We start from the raw sequence: 15,827 nt of genomic DNA on the forward strand, positions 1-15,827 counted from the left end.
AAAGAAATCGCAGGCCACGATTTACGCATTACTGACCGAAACTCTTACATTTTGGTACGACTTTTCTTACTTTTCCTTTTTTTTTAAACATAAAATTCCGTATTCTATACAGCACAATTGGTTAGTGCGTCCCCGTTTTACTGCTGTAAAAATAAAAAAAAAGTCTTGCCTTCCGTTCCTTTTTTTGGTTTTTTTTACATATTAAACGATTGATGGGGAAGCAAAACATGTAAAGATTGTTTTTCAAAAAACACAAACTAACAATGAAAACAGCTTAGAACCGCTCACCGCTGCTATTACTTTGAACAGTGACCAACAGACGTTGCAGCAGTTTTTCCGCAAAAAAAACTATCAACAAAAGATGATATTGTTGGTGCAAGTAGTATGTCTATCTTATCAGTGGATCCCACCACTACACACCCACACGATCGGTTGATAAGAATAGACAACGCATACTTGAATAATGATCATTCCTTTACCCAGGTGGCCCCGGCACTGCTATCATTTTGAACAAAAATCTGCACCGCTGGAAGCGTAATAATAGGGCTGAGAACTTTTAGCCAACAGCTGGGGGTGTGGTAGAAAAAGGGAAGGGATGGGGAGGCGTGAGGGAAAAACAAAGGGATGTGTTGATGCCCTTTCCTACAGTTTAGTTTCCATGCAACGGACGCCATCCGGGTACGCCTCCTTGGCCGCTTCGCCTCCTTGGCCGGTGCTGTCCAGCTGCGTAGCGCCGTCCCGGCCGGGGCTCGTCGAGTCGTCGAGTGGTGCCGTGCCGTTGGCCGTCGTGGGGTGTCGTGCCAGCTTACGTTCCATCTCCTCGCACAACCGGTAGCTCTCGAGGATGATGTTCCGGCCGATGATGCGGCGGGGCGATGGTGTCCGGTAGCGGCAGGTAGGGGATGGTCCCGGGCCGCCAGCTGGGCCAGCAGCGAGAGCGTTTCCCTGCTCCTGCGCACCGTTCGGATTGGTCGGGCCCGGTGCCAGGATTTGGTCAGTGCACGACGCCGATACGGCCAACCGGTGCCGCTCCTGACCGTTACTCACCGAAACCCGGATCGTGGTGGTGGTGGTGCCGGTCGTGGTCGTCGTCGGTCGAACCTCATCGAGTGCGAGCTGCGAGATGACCATGACGGTGGACGCTGACGGTATCGTAGCGAGCGGGGCCGGCGGTCCATCCGGTGGCACCGGTACCAGCTCGCCAACTGCCTGCTCCGTTATCGACACGTGCAGGGTGGACAGTTGCTGCTGTTGCTGTTGCTGTTGCTGTTGCTGCTGTTGAGAATCGGGACGTGACGAGTGCTGGCTGGCGAGGGTGAGACGCGGTGGCGCCGGTGGAACGACCGGTTTGCGGCAGGTGAGCAGCTGCCGGAACGCGTACCGGAAGTGGGTGTTTTTCCACGCGTAGATGATCGGGTTCATCATCGAGTTGGCCATCGCGAGCGAGAACGCCGCTTTGTAGAGTGTCGGCGAGCTGTCCTCGACGAACGCAAAGATCTGCGTCAGCACCACGACAAAGTAGGGTATCCAGCAGAACGTGAAGCATCCCATGATCAGCAGTACAACCTGCGATGAGAGAGAGAGAGATGCGGTTTGGCGGAATGAGGAGAGGGATATCCAGGGGGAATATCGCATCGCAGCAACACTGTGTACCTGCACCGACTTCCAGTCGCTGGCCGTCCGTTCGAGCGTACCGACGTGGACGCGCAGCTGTTTGGCGTGCTTGGATGCTTCGCGCCAGATGCGCCAGTAGACGACAAACAGGCAAAGCCAGACGACCGAGAATATGGGCGTGATGACACCGGCGACGTACCACGGGTGCAGCAGCTCGTCGAACTCACACTCGCTGGCCGTGTCCCACTTGTTCCAGATCAGCGGTATCGTGGCGATCGCGATCGCCAAACACCAGCCGAACGCGAGGATGGTTAGTGCGGTCCGCTTCGTCATCACCCTAGGAGCGAAGGCCCCGAAACGAGAGAGCGAGAGAGAGAGAGAGCGGGAGGAAAAGTGTTGTTTATTGCTGTGGCGTGAAATGAAAATGAATTAACCACCAAAGCCATTCCACAGAGAGCCCTGCGTGCCATCATCATCACTATCCTCATCATCTTCTTCTTCTCAATCGTGACCTTACCGAGCGTCCATTTCCGCATTTGATGGTTCTTGTTGCCCCGTTCCAGAACCATTCCGAGGGGGACCACAAAAACATCGTTTGTGGCGTGCCACTGGTCTGGCCACACAAAGCGCATCAACAGCGCAACATAACAAGCAAACCCCCAAGGGCACGGGCAGGGTGTAGTGGGAGAAAATGTAGCCGTGGTCGTGAAGCGCAAGGATAGCGAGATGCCGCTTCCGGATCTTCCTGGGGGCCACTTGGGGGCGAGCTGGAGCGACTGCAGGTCCGTTGCAGCGATATGCAGCGCTGCTTTTACTGCGTCTTGGTCCTGGTGGTGCCCTGCACGGTGCCGGGTGCCAGGGCACATAAAACTTGTTTTTTTTTCAAACAAAAGTGGGACCGCGCTCCGAGACTGGAGAGTGGTTGGTTTAATATTCTGCTGCTGCGGTGACGACGCAGCACTTCGTCGAGCGCACTTTGTTTTTTTTTTTAATCGATATTCGAGAAGGGACCCTCGCGCGCGCGCGCCCGTGCTTGTGTCTGTATGCATCCGATAGCGATCGCAATCGTGCCAAAGTCAGCCTAAGTGCAGCAGCCAGATAAAATGGTGCATGACACCACGAAAAAACAAAAAAAAAGAATCCACGACACCCGGACCGGAAAAGAAGCTGCAGCAAGCAAGCATTAAGCATTTACGGTCGCTACAGGAACTGGCACGACCGCAGGAACGGTCGATTGGTCGTATGTTTTTTTTTTTTTAATTTTTTGCTTGGTAGCTGCTTGGTCCCCCCCCCCCGCGATATCCGCCAAGAGCCTTACTCTCCAGCGGGAGCGGTCTGATGGTCCGAACAATAAAACACTTCACTCGCGCCGTTTCCTGTGCCCTAGAGTGTTCTTTTTGGGTTCGCTAGTAGACACGGAGAGCTACACTAGTTCCAGAATGATTGACGAGAATTGGTGATGCGCCGGTCGCTTCGGTCGTTAAAAACAAAAAAAACCCTTACTGTCGCGAAATTGCTTTGACGTTCGTTCGGGGCGATTGCAGTTGGCCGTTACAGAACGATCCGATTATCTGCAACCGATCCGCGAATGCTTGCGGAGGCCGGGGCACCTGGTTTTGGCGCGATTCTTTGTCCCAATTGGAGAAGAAAAGGAAGTGCGCGAGATACGAGAGTGCAGTGCATAATAATCAGCAGCCGAGCGGCACCACAAGGGCACCATCGTTTGGTTTCCATTTTCCAATTTACGTCGACGTGCTGGTACCCTCTTCCTCCGTTCGATTCCTTGCACAAGGCTAACTAGAGCGTTACGGAGGAACTTTCAAACATCAGCTCCGCTCGCTTTACTACGGGGCGCTGGTCGGGGCCACTAAAAAGAGTTTAGAGCTTCTCCTTTTCTCTCTCTCGCTCGCTCGCGCTCTCTCTCTCTTTCTCTGTTGGTACGTCCGTCAATCAATTCATCTAACCATCAATAAACCCTTGCTATCCTTTTGTGTATGCACATACACACTGCACTGTCGCAGTGTACTGGTTTATTGCTGAACTTGCTGAACGCCAGCGCCAGCCGCTGGCACGCTGGCCAGCTATTTTTCTTCTCAAAAACTCATTCATCTCAAGTGGTTTTCCTTCAAAGTTTTCCACAATCCACATAAACACGCACGTATCCTCCTTACGTCATTTCAATCCCGTGGATGGAGGAGGGAAGTGCATTTCTAATCAAATTCATCTCTCTAATCAACACATACCGCCACGAATCTGACGCCACGAATGCGATCCTAGATGTGCTGGGTGGTATCGAGCGGTGGGAACAATAATACAGGGTTACTGATATGAAGTGTTACACAAATTCACACTGCTGTATCTTTCAAACCGCTCGTAATATCGACGCCAAAATTGTTTTAGTTACAGTTTATTATACTGTTTACAAGCTAGCAAAAGCATTTGCGTCTATGTTTTGTAGATTTTTTTCTATCGTAATGTAATTCAAACATAATAGCCTGTGATGGCGTTTAACTGGCTGGAAAATCACAACCTTCAGCTGTAATTCGTGAGCTCACTCACCTTAAAATGAACGAAATGTTTGTGTATCGCTCCTTAAATCGCTATGGAAGTGTGTTTTCATCGATCCTGGAGTCAAAATAAAAGCGACACATTATCGATAATGTGTTTCAGAAGGTGCTTTAGAGCCGTGGACACGCAAATATGTTTTGCTCGCAGACTCACAAAGCTCGTGCGAACCAAGAATGGTTAAAAAATCATGTTCCACACTTCACTTCGTCCACACATCCATTCTGATGTCGCCAGGCACAAATCCGATGGACCATTCCATCTGGTGCAAGTTGTAGAGCAAGGTGAGGACTAAAAAATAAGGCCCAGTATGGATGCGCTTATGTAATTGCGATTGTACGAGAACGAGCCAGCGCAAGATCACATTCGTGCAGCATCAACTTCTTTTTCTGGGGCCCGGTAGAAGGCTATAGTCGAGTCAAAAGTTGGCCACATTGAGCTAAAGCGAATAGTTTCTGAAAATTTGATTATTTTACAACAATTTTGTCTTTCAAATCAATACAAAAATCATTTCAAACAAAAAAGTGATAGTGTCTGGAATAGGTAAAAACTTCATGTCAGTACGCCTGTAACAACAACAAAAAGAAGGGTGAAAAAACAACACGCACACCATACCGCCGTGTGCCATACCGTGAGTAGTGAAGCGGGTAGCAGATCGCGATGTACCGGTCGACGGCGATGGCGATGAGGTTCCAGATCGAGACGCTGCACGCGATGATGAGGACGAAGAAGCGCAACAGGCAGAGCGGCTTGTGGTGGCCCAGGTCAGCACCCATGTAGAACGCGAGATGGTACGGTAGCGTGAGGCCGACGAAGATGTCCGACACGGCCAGCGACACGACGAACAGGTTCGAGATGAGACCCTGCAGCCGCCGATGGTACCAGACGGCAAGGATCGTCAGGATGTTGCCGCTCAGGATGCACACCATCAGGATGCCGTCGATCGCGATCCAGATCAGCAGGGCCTGGTGGATCTCGTTTACGCGATCGGCGAACGCTGCCATCTCGGTATCGTTCGGTCCCTGGCCACCGCCCCCCAAACCACCACCAGCAGCAGCGCCAATAAAGCCGACACCGATACCACCAGGGCCAGCACCGGGGCCGACGGTCACCACACTGTACATGCTCGGGACGGTGCGCTTGCCCGTGACCGCACCTGACATCGACGTCGCCGTGCCGACGCTGACGGGTGCAGTCTCCATGCAAGCGGTCGCCGTTCGGGCGCCCGCGGTATCTTGCACCAACCGTTTAAACTGTCTGTTAGTGTCTCTTTACTTGAGGAGGTGGGGTGCTAGGCTCCCCTAGATGCCCACTAAGCCACCAATATGCGCTGCCGGTTCATTCTGGGACCTATATTGCTTAAAACCAACCAAAAAACAAAAGGAATTTTCACTGCTCAATTGCTGAACGCTCTCGTCAACAATTGTCACTCGTCGTCCTTTACGCCATCATCCAACATTAGCCAACCAGCCAACCAGCCACCCCCTAGCCAGAAGCAGCCCGATCCAAATTTTGTCCCTTTTGTTTTTGTGGAGAAACCATTCAACTAGATTTTTTCAAATGAATACCATATTTAACAACAACTTTTGAAGAACATTTGGTTCTATTTTGGGGAAGATTTGTTAAAAGCTTCATCCCTGGTATCATATTTTGGAGGGAGGTGTGTCTTCTCAAAAGGACCTTTGTCACAAAAAATGTCGGAACATCTTGATGTCTGTTCGCTTGCATAAAGCGCGCTCATCAAGAAAAACCCAACCAAAAATGTGCAGCTGCTTTTCTTTGCGTATTATGCGACTGACAATGGCGCACTGCACGCTATCACAGTGTCTGTCCAGTGCCACTTCCGCCATTTGTGTTTTATTACCACCCGGAAGTGGCGTTTTCGAATGGCATTTCATCGTCCAACTTCAACCATTCAACCAGGGGGTTCGTATCAAAAAGTATTCCCTGCTTTCGTCTTCGAACTATGCTACTAGCGTGCACGAAACCACCATGTAAACACGGAAATCCTGTCTAAGTTCGACAGTTTCTCAACGATGGTTTCGAATCGGAACCGAACCGAAGTTGGTACAGTGCGAAACACGGGCGCGGGGAGCACCGATTTACTGTTCCCACGCCCACGAATTCCACTCGCTTGCGATTTCCCGCTTGCAAAAAAGTGCAAAGCAGAAGAACAGTCACTGCTGCGGCGCCGAACTTCCCCCCCCCCCCCGTGGAAATTCCCGGAATCGATCTGGGTCGGAGTCGACTCGGGGCTCGGAATCGCCTTCGACCCAGATCGATTCCGGGAATTTTTGGGGGGGGGGGGGGAAAGAAAGTCGGCGCAGCAGTAGAGTCTGTTCCTTCTGCTTTGGTACGGCATTCGCCGTCGATGTTGATTGTTTTGATTTAGCTGCCGCTTTTGTTTTCGTTTTCGCCGCCTACCTGCCGCTGCTGCCCTGACTCCCTTGGCTGTTGTTCAGTAGTGACAAGGTCAGTGTAAACGTTGATCGTGACCTTGATCATGAACATTCAAGTACAGAAAGACGCCATCGACCGCTCTTAGCCGTGATCAAGGTCAGGGATACCCACAGGGATGGCCTCTTCACAGGCGTCGATCCCCGTATTGATTCCGGGAATTACGGGAATTGAGACGTGAGGGGGGCAAGTGCGGCGCAGCACTGTTACTGTTCTTATCTGCTTTGGTATCGCCATTTGCGCTTTGTTGTACATTAAAGAGGAGTTAGCGCCTTTTTTGTTTTGGCAATGTATTGGTCGTGAAAATTATGAGCCTTTATGCCGCAATACTCGGCAACTCTTGTTGTTTAAGGGGGGGACTTTTGTGGCATGTATTTTTAACATTTTTCCCTGAATGCCGATCCTTTCAAGAACGCAGTGTACAAGTTTTCGATCAATCGAGGAAAAACTGACAAAGATACAGATTTTTGAAAATCCGCGCTTCATACAAGGCTCCCTGCAGCTCGCAACGTTTTCAAACGTCGGTTCCCATCGTACCGTAAAAACTACTGGACCGATCGGTTTGAAAATTTTAACACACAATCTGTACACTCTTTGCCAGATAGCCCTGTCGCGATTTCATTAAATTTGTTTATACTTTTTCTTAAACAAATCTTTAAAAACCGTGTTTTAAGCAAAATAACAAAAAGCATCGCTTTTTCAACTTCAAAACTCTGCCAAAAATCGAAAAATAGGAAATTCAACAAAAACTCGACGGGGCTACCTAGATAAACTTATAATCTTTCAAACGAGTATCAATTTGTATGTTTCTGACGATCCATCACGCAGCTACGATGAGCACCGTAAAAAGTACCTTTTCGGCGACATGTCTACCAAAATTGGATGCCACGGATTAATCTGTCAATGAATGTTGCTCAAAACAATACCAAATATTCTTCAAAAGTTGTAGATTATAATGCTATTCATTTGATAAAATTAAATCGAAAGGTTACGTCACACAAAATCGTCAAAAACGGGCCGTTTTTTTGGCCCGAAAATACCAAGGTCCCCCCTTTAATAGAACCAAGGTCACAGTGAATGAATTCCACCATTAAACATTGATCTTGAGATCAGCAAAGAAGTGTTATACTCAGGAAGAAGTGTTATAGTCCGAGATTCGCTCGGCTTTAAAAAAAACAAGAGAGATTGATTGCACCTGAGCTCTAGCTTTGTGCAGTGCACCTACCTCATCTTCTTCCTGCGTTGATACCTTGCTGGATTTTCTCATTTCGTCCCTGAAGATGCCTAGATTCGATCATCTTCTAGAGGCATACAGTGGCACATAGGCTGGGCTTTTGCAAGCCCCGTGCAAAAAACACAACACAAAAAAAAAACGCTCGCGAAACCCGAACGGAGGAGCGGTGCATCCGTGGTGAGGATCCGGGGACTGCTAGCTCGAAAGGATCACATGACCACCGATCACAAGGACCTAACCCCCGCCCCAAAAACCCTGCGTTGATTGCCATTGTTGCGACACAACTTCGGACCCGTTTTGATTGCAGAAAGGGATTGAAGGAGGCTGGTGGCCAGCACGACGTGGACTGGGCTGGATGGGCTGGATGGGCTGACTGGGCGATTACGACGACGACGACGACGAGCTCAAGCACGGCACACGGGGTCACTCGATCTCGATCTTGCGGTCACACAAAAACGCTCAACTCTCTGGATCAATGCTGGACCGCTTTTTTTTGTTGTTGTTTGGGACTTGAGCGGCACGCTGCTTACTTCACAAGTTTGAAATGTTCCAAGCCTAAACACAACATACCAGCACACATACAGTCGCACGTGGAATCACGATTTCGGTTCAGTGTTTTTTTTTTGCTTTGTTTTTGGTTTTTGTTTTTGTGTCTGTTATTGTTATTGATTGATGCGCGCCACGGGGCAAGCAGTGTAGAAACACACTCACTGGGTGGGGGGGGGGGGGGGGGGGCGAATGCACGGATAGCGTGTAGAGCGCGGTGGAAACCACGCTGCCGCGGCCAGTGAGGTGCGCCAAAAGCGCGAATCACTCTACGCGTGGGGAGCAGAGAGAGAGAGAGAGAGAGAAGACACACGGAAGATTAGGAAGGGGTGGGCAAACAAACAACAGAGCCTCAGCCTGGTAGCTGCTGGTCCGGTTGGTGGTTGATTGTTTGGCCGGTTGCTTGGTTGGTTGGTTGGTTGGTTGGTTGGTTTGCATGTGTGGTCTGCACGCCAGCCACAACTCGACTGATCCGGTAGCGGCAACAGCAACAGGAGTGCGTACGGTGTACGGAATGATAAACGAAAATCATCATCATCAGCATCACTATCATCAAAAGCGAGTGAAAGAGATAGAGAGACAAAGAGAGACAGAGAGAGAGAGAGATAAAGAGAGAGAGAGAAAAAAAAAAGAGAGAGAGAGAGAGAGAGAGAGAGGAAATTGAAGTGATAAATGTCTTCCCGGTACCGCGTAAATACCGGAAAGGGGAAAGAGAAGTGGGTTTGGTGGCAGCCAGCGGACACACACAGGGTGTCTGGGCTGCGCCTGGCCAGAACCGACCGACTGGCCGACCGGCTGGCCCCCGAAGCGTACGTACGTAGCCACCAAGTAGTGGGCTACGCGTGACATCGGCTTCGATGACAGCGCTGTAACTCGTTCGTCGTCGTCGTCGTCGTCGTCGGTTTGAAACAAAGGAACGCAAACGCGCCAGTGTGCGTCTGGTGTGCGAGCGTGGCGTACTCGGCCCACTGCCCAGGCGCCCGGGCAACAGGTGTCCATCTCCCAGCACTCCCAGGGACGGAGTTCCGGAACGCTTTCGCACGTTCCCTTCAGACACCAAGTGCGTGTGCCCGGTGTGCCCGGTGTGTTTGTGTGTGTTTCTGGGGGGGGCCAAAATCGGTTCCGTGTCCGTTCAAACGCGAGACATGCGTTCGGCGCGCCGAGACAGAGCCGAGAGCGCCACTAAAAAGCCGGCCAATCAAAACAAAAAAAAAAAAGAAGGTAAACAAAAAGTCCCTGCCGCCCTGCCGCCACGTGCCGGACCGTGCGCCTCCACCATTCGGTTGGCAGATGATTCGGCAGCTGTTGGGCAGCAGCTCTAGCGTCGTTAGCGATGTACGGAAGAGTTACCATGAACCGAGTTTCAGTGGCAGAAAGAGAGAGAGAGAGACAGAAAGAGAGAGATCCGGAGGAGCGGTGGTGGCAGTCAATGAGGTTGGTCGGAGAGAACCGGTTTTCTTTGAATACCCGGACGGAAAGGGTCAAGTGGCCAAACTCCCGCGCGGGCGCGCGCGCAGATCGCCCAGAAGCAAGCAGCAAATTTTGACGTAATTGTGGTCGCCACAGGTGTCGATCGGTAATGTACGTACATTTGATGTTCCTGAAAGGGGGGGGGGGGGGGGGGGGAATGGAGCTTTGCATTGTTATAACGGGGAGAGGCGCGTGCGAATCTAGCCGGCTGCTCAAACATCGCCGCGCGGGCTATTAATGATGATGTGCACTGATGAACTGATAAGTGGAACCTCCTGATAGACCCAGACCCTCCCCCCCCCCCCCTCCCTCCCCCGGGGGGCCAAATAATAGTGTTATCGGTTTTTGGCACACCCTGCCAGCCAGCCAGCAGAACAAAAGCACACCGCGCGGGAGGTCGATCGATTGATGGGAATGAATCACGGTACCACCTCCCCTGCTCTTCTGATCACTCGATTTTTCGTTTTTCTTTCTTCTCGCTATTCATTCTCTTTTGTTTTTTTTTCCAATTCCACCACAGGGCACGTTCCGGTTGGCGTGCGAGCATGTGCTGAAGTCATTGAAGAAGGGGCGCGAAACGCTGCTGACGCTGCTGGAAGCGTTCGTCTACGATCCACTGTTCGACTGGGCAGTGAGCGAGGAGGCGGCCGGTGGTCCCGCACCAACCGCAACCGAGATCACCGTGTCGACCATGTCGGTCGCTGCTGCTGCTGCTGCTGCTTCAGCTGCTTCAGCTGCTGCCCAATTACCCGCCGGTACCTCGATCGGTCGCTCAAAGCGGCAGCTCGAGCGGGAAGTGACACGCGATACGCTAGCGGTACGGTGCGCGGAGGTACGGGCCGAGTGGCAACAAAACCGGGACGAACTGGGCCAGCACCTGGCCACGCTCGAGCGTCACGTGAGCGTGGCGCTGGCGGTGCGACAGGAGCGGCGACAGGCGGAACAGCAGCGTGACTCGTACTCGCAGCAGTTGCGCCTCGTCGAGGAGGCCGTGTGCCTTGGGTCGGCCTTCCGGAGCCATGCGCTCGGTAGTCTCGTCGATCGGCTCGCCCTGCGTACCGCCATCGGCGAGGAGCGGGCGGTACTGATGGGAAGGGTGCGGGATATCGTTGGCCGTCACGAGCAGCACTGCGAACCGTACCGGAAGCTGCGTGAGCTGTGTGCAACCGGTGGTGGTGCGATGGAAGCGCTGGACCACCACCGGCCCGCCATCACACCGACCGCCACCGAGCTCGAGTGGTCCCTGCCGATGGTGAAGTTCATCGACGATATGCTGGTGGCGGAGGCGGGCACACGGGAAGGGGCCCACGCCTACATGCGCCTGTGCGAGGCCCGGCTCCACATCAACAAACTGCTAGCGGAACCGTCGTGTGCCGACCTGCGCCGCACTACCCTCTACTATGGGCTGGTGGCAAACGAGATGGCACGGCAACACCCGCACGCACCGGATCCGGTGCCGATGGAGCTGCTCGATCAGTACTGCCGCTGGTACCGGATGTTGCTGAACGCGCAGCAGCAGCACCCAACCCAGGGCCAGGGCCAGGGCCAGGGAGCCGATGATAACGACAACGAGACGCACGATCCGGTCACGTCCACCGTGAAGCTGCTCCTGTTGCAACAGTCCGCGTTGACGGCGGCACTCGAAACTGGCGGCGGCACTGACACCGGCACTGTGCCGCAACCCGTTGATCTGCGGCTCGAATCGATTGAGCGTGCGTCGCTCGCCGTGGTGCAGTGTCCCACCGTACCACCGAACCCACACGCTAGCACCGTCAAGATGGGCTACCTACTGTCCCGGCAGCTGCTCGAGCTGACGAAACGATTCGTGACGGCCGAACGGGACTTTCTCGCGTGCCGTCCACTCACCAACGATGATGACGATGACGACGATGATGGGGAGGAGGACGACGACGACGACGAAGGCGGTAGCGTGATGATGGAGCGACCATTCACCCTTCCACTGTTGGCAAACCTTGCGCAAACCATCCAGCAGCGCAGTGAGGCACTGCTTCACACCACCGGCACCGGCACCGGCACCGGCACCGGCACCGGCACACTGGCGACCGATCACCATCCGATGGTTGAGATGGCACAGGCGTGTACCCTTTACCAGCGGCTCCGGTTCGTCTGTCACCACATCGAGCAGCACGTGCTGCCGATACTGCCACCGAACCCACCCACCCACCGTACCAGCGTCGCCACTGGCCGGTCCGACAGCGACAGCCTACGGGACGAACTACGGTACGAGCAGCTGCTGGACCGAGCGTCGGCCATTTTGCGATCCGTGACCGGTGCCGGGGCCGAGCAGGAGCTGTACGAGTGTTTGGCCGGTGCCCAGGAGCTGCACGGCCGGTGGCACGGTCAGCTGCACGAACTGCGCCAAGCGGCCACCGGTGGCCGGGCGGGTGCAGAGCTGGAGGTGGTGCTGCAGCGGTTGGACGAGGCGTTCGTGCCACTGCTAGCGGTGCAGGAGGAGACGCTCCGGGGCTTCAACAGCCCGGCGTTGCACTGCAACGCACTGCTGCAACCGTCGCTGCGTGCGACGGATCCCAGCCTTTCGGCGGCCATCACGGAAAGCGTAAGTGGCGCGTCAGTGCGTAGTAGTAGTAGTATTTGTATTTATTGTTTTTATTGCCGTTGTTTTCTATTGCTACTTTGTTTTGAAGTTTGTGTAAGGGGAAAACTGTTGCAAAAAACCCCTCATGTTTTGTGTGTTTGACTAACCTATGCTTAGTCTAATTCTAATGCTACCATTTACATATGTACAGCAACCTTCCATCCCAAACTTTATCCTACGGTAAATTCATTGAACTAATCAGCTATTTAATTGCACAACTGTTCTTGTATTTGCTGTTAATCTTGCTGATGTGTGGTAGGATTTTGCTAATTCCTGATAAGATAATCTTTCTTGTACTTGTTCTGAATTGTTTGCAGTCTATTTTTGTGCGTTACTGCACATTCTTGCCGTACTGGAGAAGCGTACGTAAGAACAGGGCGTATCCTACGTGTGTTTTTTGTTTTTTGTCTAGCTTAGCTTTCCTATTAATAAAACCGTATAGAGTTCTGAGGATTTTTTTCCACTGTTGAGCACTGTAGATTCAATATGTTTTTGGAAAGCTAGTCTTGGGGGCTAGTGTAACTGCTAAATAATTGACGTACTTTTTCCATGAGATTTCTGCCAATGCTAATTTGAGTGCAGCTTCCGTTTATTCTTTGTTGAGGTTTAATTTCCAATTTTTACAATATATATATATATATATGTTATGGTTTTTGAGAGGCTGCTGTTCACGTTCCTAATGGAAGGATTTCGATTAGTAGAACTGATTGCAAAATCATCCGCTCATACAAGTAGTGAAGCTAACACGCTACCTTGTGGTACTCCGGTTTTGGAAGGTAAAAAAGGTGTCTGATTTCGTTTTTCCCCCTTCGCATACGTTTGTTTGCTCTTTCTTCTAGGAACGATTTTATGATATGATATGGAATTATGATGGTTCCGGGAAACGGCAGCTTGATCAGTTTTGGTGGGAGCAGCATCTAACTAAATGTCGTATTTTTTTTTATCGTTCCAGTTGTGGCTGTGCCATGCGCACGCACCGCACAGAACTGCCACGTTGGCGGCATGGGCGCAGGCGTTCTGTGCGAAGATGTGCCAGGTAGCGCAGCTCCAGACAACGGTGCAGCTGTTGCAGGATACGCCGGCCGATTCCCGTGCTGCCCTGCTACTGCGTACGCTTAGCCGTCGCTTGGTACGGCTGTTGCTGGCGGGCCGTTTGCCGGTAGCGTCGTTCACGCTGTGCCTTGCCCAAGCTAATCAGATGGGCTCCGCAGCAGCACCGGACGATGAAGGATCGTTAGTATCGCTCGGTACAACATCGCACCCAGGCAGCACGCTGACCGATGCCATCTGCCAACGGGGCTATATGAAGATGTTGGGCGCCGTTGATCCCACACTCCGGCCGGTGGACCAGCTCAGCCAGCTGACGGAGTTGGCCGTGGAGTACGGCGAGGCAGCCGTTGGACGATTGCAGCGGGACGCGGAAACGATTACCCCCGAGTCCTGCCCGAAGCTGTTCGACGAGGCTTACCGCTGGCTGGGAACGGTTTGCCAGGGTGACAGCTCAGGCAACTTCCAGTGCCACCTCCATTCACCCACCATCATCACCATCATCATCAGTGCGGCGATGGTGCAGCAGCTTGAGGGGTACGTTGCGGCGGTAGACCGCATCTGTACGCTGCTGGCCGAACAACAGTGCGCCTTCCAGCAGTCGGTAACCAGTCTCGGGCACCACCTGAAGTGGGCAGCCATGGCAGCGCCGAACCCCGAGCCGCTGTGCGCCCCGGACACGGTCGAGCGGTTTCGCCGGGATAGCGATGCGACGCTCCGCACGATCGAACAGTACCGGCTCGGGCTGGTCCGGTTCGTGCAGTACGGCCGTGCGATCGTGCACTACGAGCGGATGCGTGACCGGCCACCGGGCAGCGCCGGTGCTGGTGGTAGCGTGATGCACACGCAAGCCACCGTTTTCCAGACGCTGCTGAAACAGTACCAGAAACTGCAACCACGCCTCATCACCGGTGCCCGGTTGCTGTCGAAGACGGAGGAGGCACTGGTGGAGCTGCTCGATCCCGAGGGCACGATCGATCACACCTGGCTCAGTAACGTGCGGGTGCTGCTGGACGATATGCAGGATCAACTGTTGACACGGATTGCCGAGCTGGAGCAGGACGAGCGGGCGTCACTGGACGGTTGCCGGGGTGCGGTGCGGGCCCTGCGCACCACCCTCACCAAGCACGACGCGGTAGCGCAGGAGATCCGCGAGCTGCTAGCGGTTCAGCTCCGTCTCGACGGGTCAACGGTGCTGCGTAACTACGTGCACAATTACCAGCAGCTGCACGAGTCGCTGAACGAGCTCGCTCGGCTGGAGCTGGCCGGCGATGAGTTGACACACGCCAGTGAGTTGCTGCTGCGTGACACCGTCGCACCGAAGATCACCGACACCGTGAGGCTGCTGGCGAACGTGTTCGAGCAGCTGTTCCAGGTTGGCCAATTGGACGGCCGTGTTCCCGGGGCAGAGGGGAGTGTGAGCGACCCGAGTGTGGCTGCCACCGACCGACGAACAATCTCAGGAGCGGAGACGACGGAACCGAGCGGGAACCGCGACAAGAGTAAGTTTGTAAACACAGCCACCTGTGTACTGTGGACCACCGGGGAATTACAATGCGTTTGCGTTTGCGTTTCGTTTCGTGCAGAGAACGAGCGGCCGGGGCGGGAACAGAAGCGGAACACGTTCGCCGTGTCCGTGTGGCGGCGCATCCGCATGAAGCTGGAAGGGCGCGATCCGGATCCGAATCGACGGGCGGGCACCGCGGAGCAGGTCAGCTGGATGATCCAGGAGGCGATGGATCCGAACAATTTGGCCGTCCTATACGAGGGGTGGACACCGTGGGTGTAGCGGTGCACGGTGCAGCGCAGTGACAAGCAAACAACAACAAGTGAAATAAAACAACAGGAATTAAAAAAAAACGGCAAAGCAAAGGCTTCTACGGGGCGTGCCCTTCAAGGAACGTGTGGAAAACGATGTAAAAAACAAACAAAAAAAGTCAGCAAGCTGTACAAAACCACTGTTGCTGTACAAATATTGTAAAAGTCTTGTAAAAAACTATTGCACAAAAGGGATAAAGCGGAGCGGAGCTCGGTTACGGGCCGAGGTGTCCTGTACTGCTTTGGTGTTGCTTAGTTAAAACCGAAACGAACCCATTTACCGAAAACAAAACAAACGGGGATTAAACCCAACAACAGCGAGCGAGCGCTCGTTCATTCTCTCTCTCTTTCTCTTGCTGTCGTCGTTTTTTTTTTGGGGTCGTGCGGCCTCACATTCTTCTTCGAAAGCAACATTCTAACCATGAGTGAAGCCTAAAATGAGGCCGTGCATATTCTTCC

The 15,827-nt window shown here is 53.0% G+C and overlaps 1 protein-coding gene across 1 annotated transcript in view; it reads left to right on the top strand.

The window, feature by feature from the left end:
- LOC126581372 (serine/threonine-protein kinase Smg1) overlaps positions 1-15,395 on the top strand; it is a 23,320-nt gene extending 7,925 nt beyond the window's left edge. Inside the window, exons 4-6 of the mRNA XM_050244973.1 lie at positions 10,407-12,464; positions 13,456-15,052; positions 15,137-15,395. Of these exons, the coding sequence (XP_050100930.1) occupies positions 10,407-12,464; positions 13,456-15,052; positions 15,137-15,339 (3,858 nt within the window). The 3' untranslated portion in view covers positions 15,340-15,395. The remainder of the gene's footprint in view (positions 1-10,406; positions 12,465-13,455; positions 15,053-15,136) is intronic.
- Positions 15,396-15,827: the final 432 nt, after the last annotated feature.

This window comes from Anopheles aquasalis, chromosome X, assembly GCF_943734665.1.
Source record: "Anopheles aquasalis chromosome X, idAnoAquaMG_Q_19, whole genome shotgun sequence".
In the NCBI taxonomy this organism is placed as follows: domain Eukaryota; kingdom Metazoa; phylum Arthropoda; class Insecta; order Diptera; family Culicidae; genus Anopheles; species Anopheles aquasalis.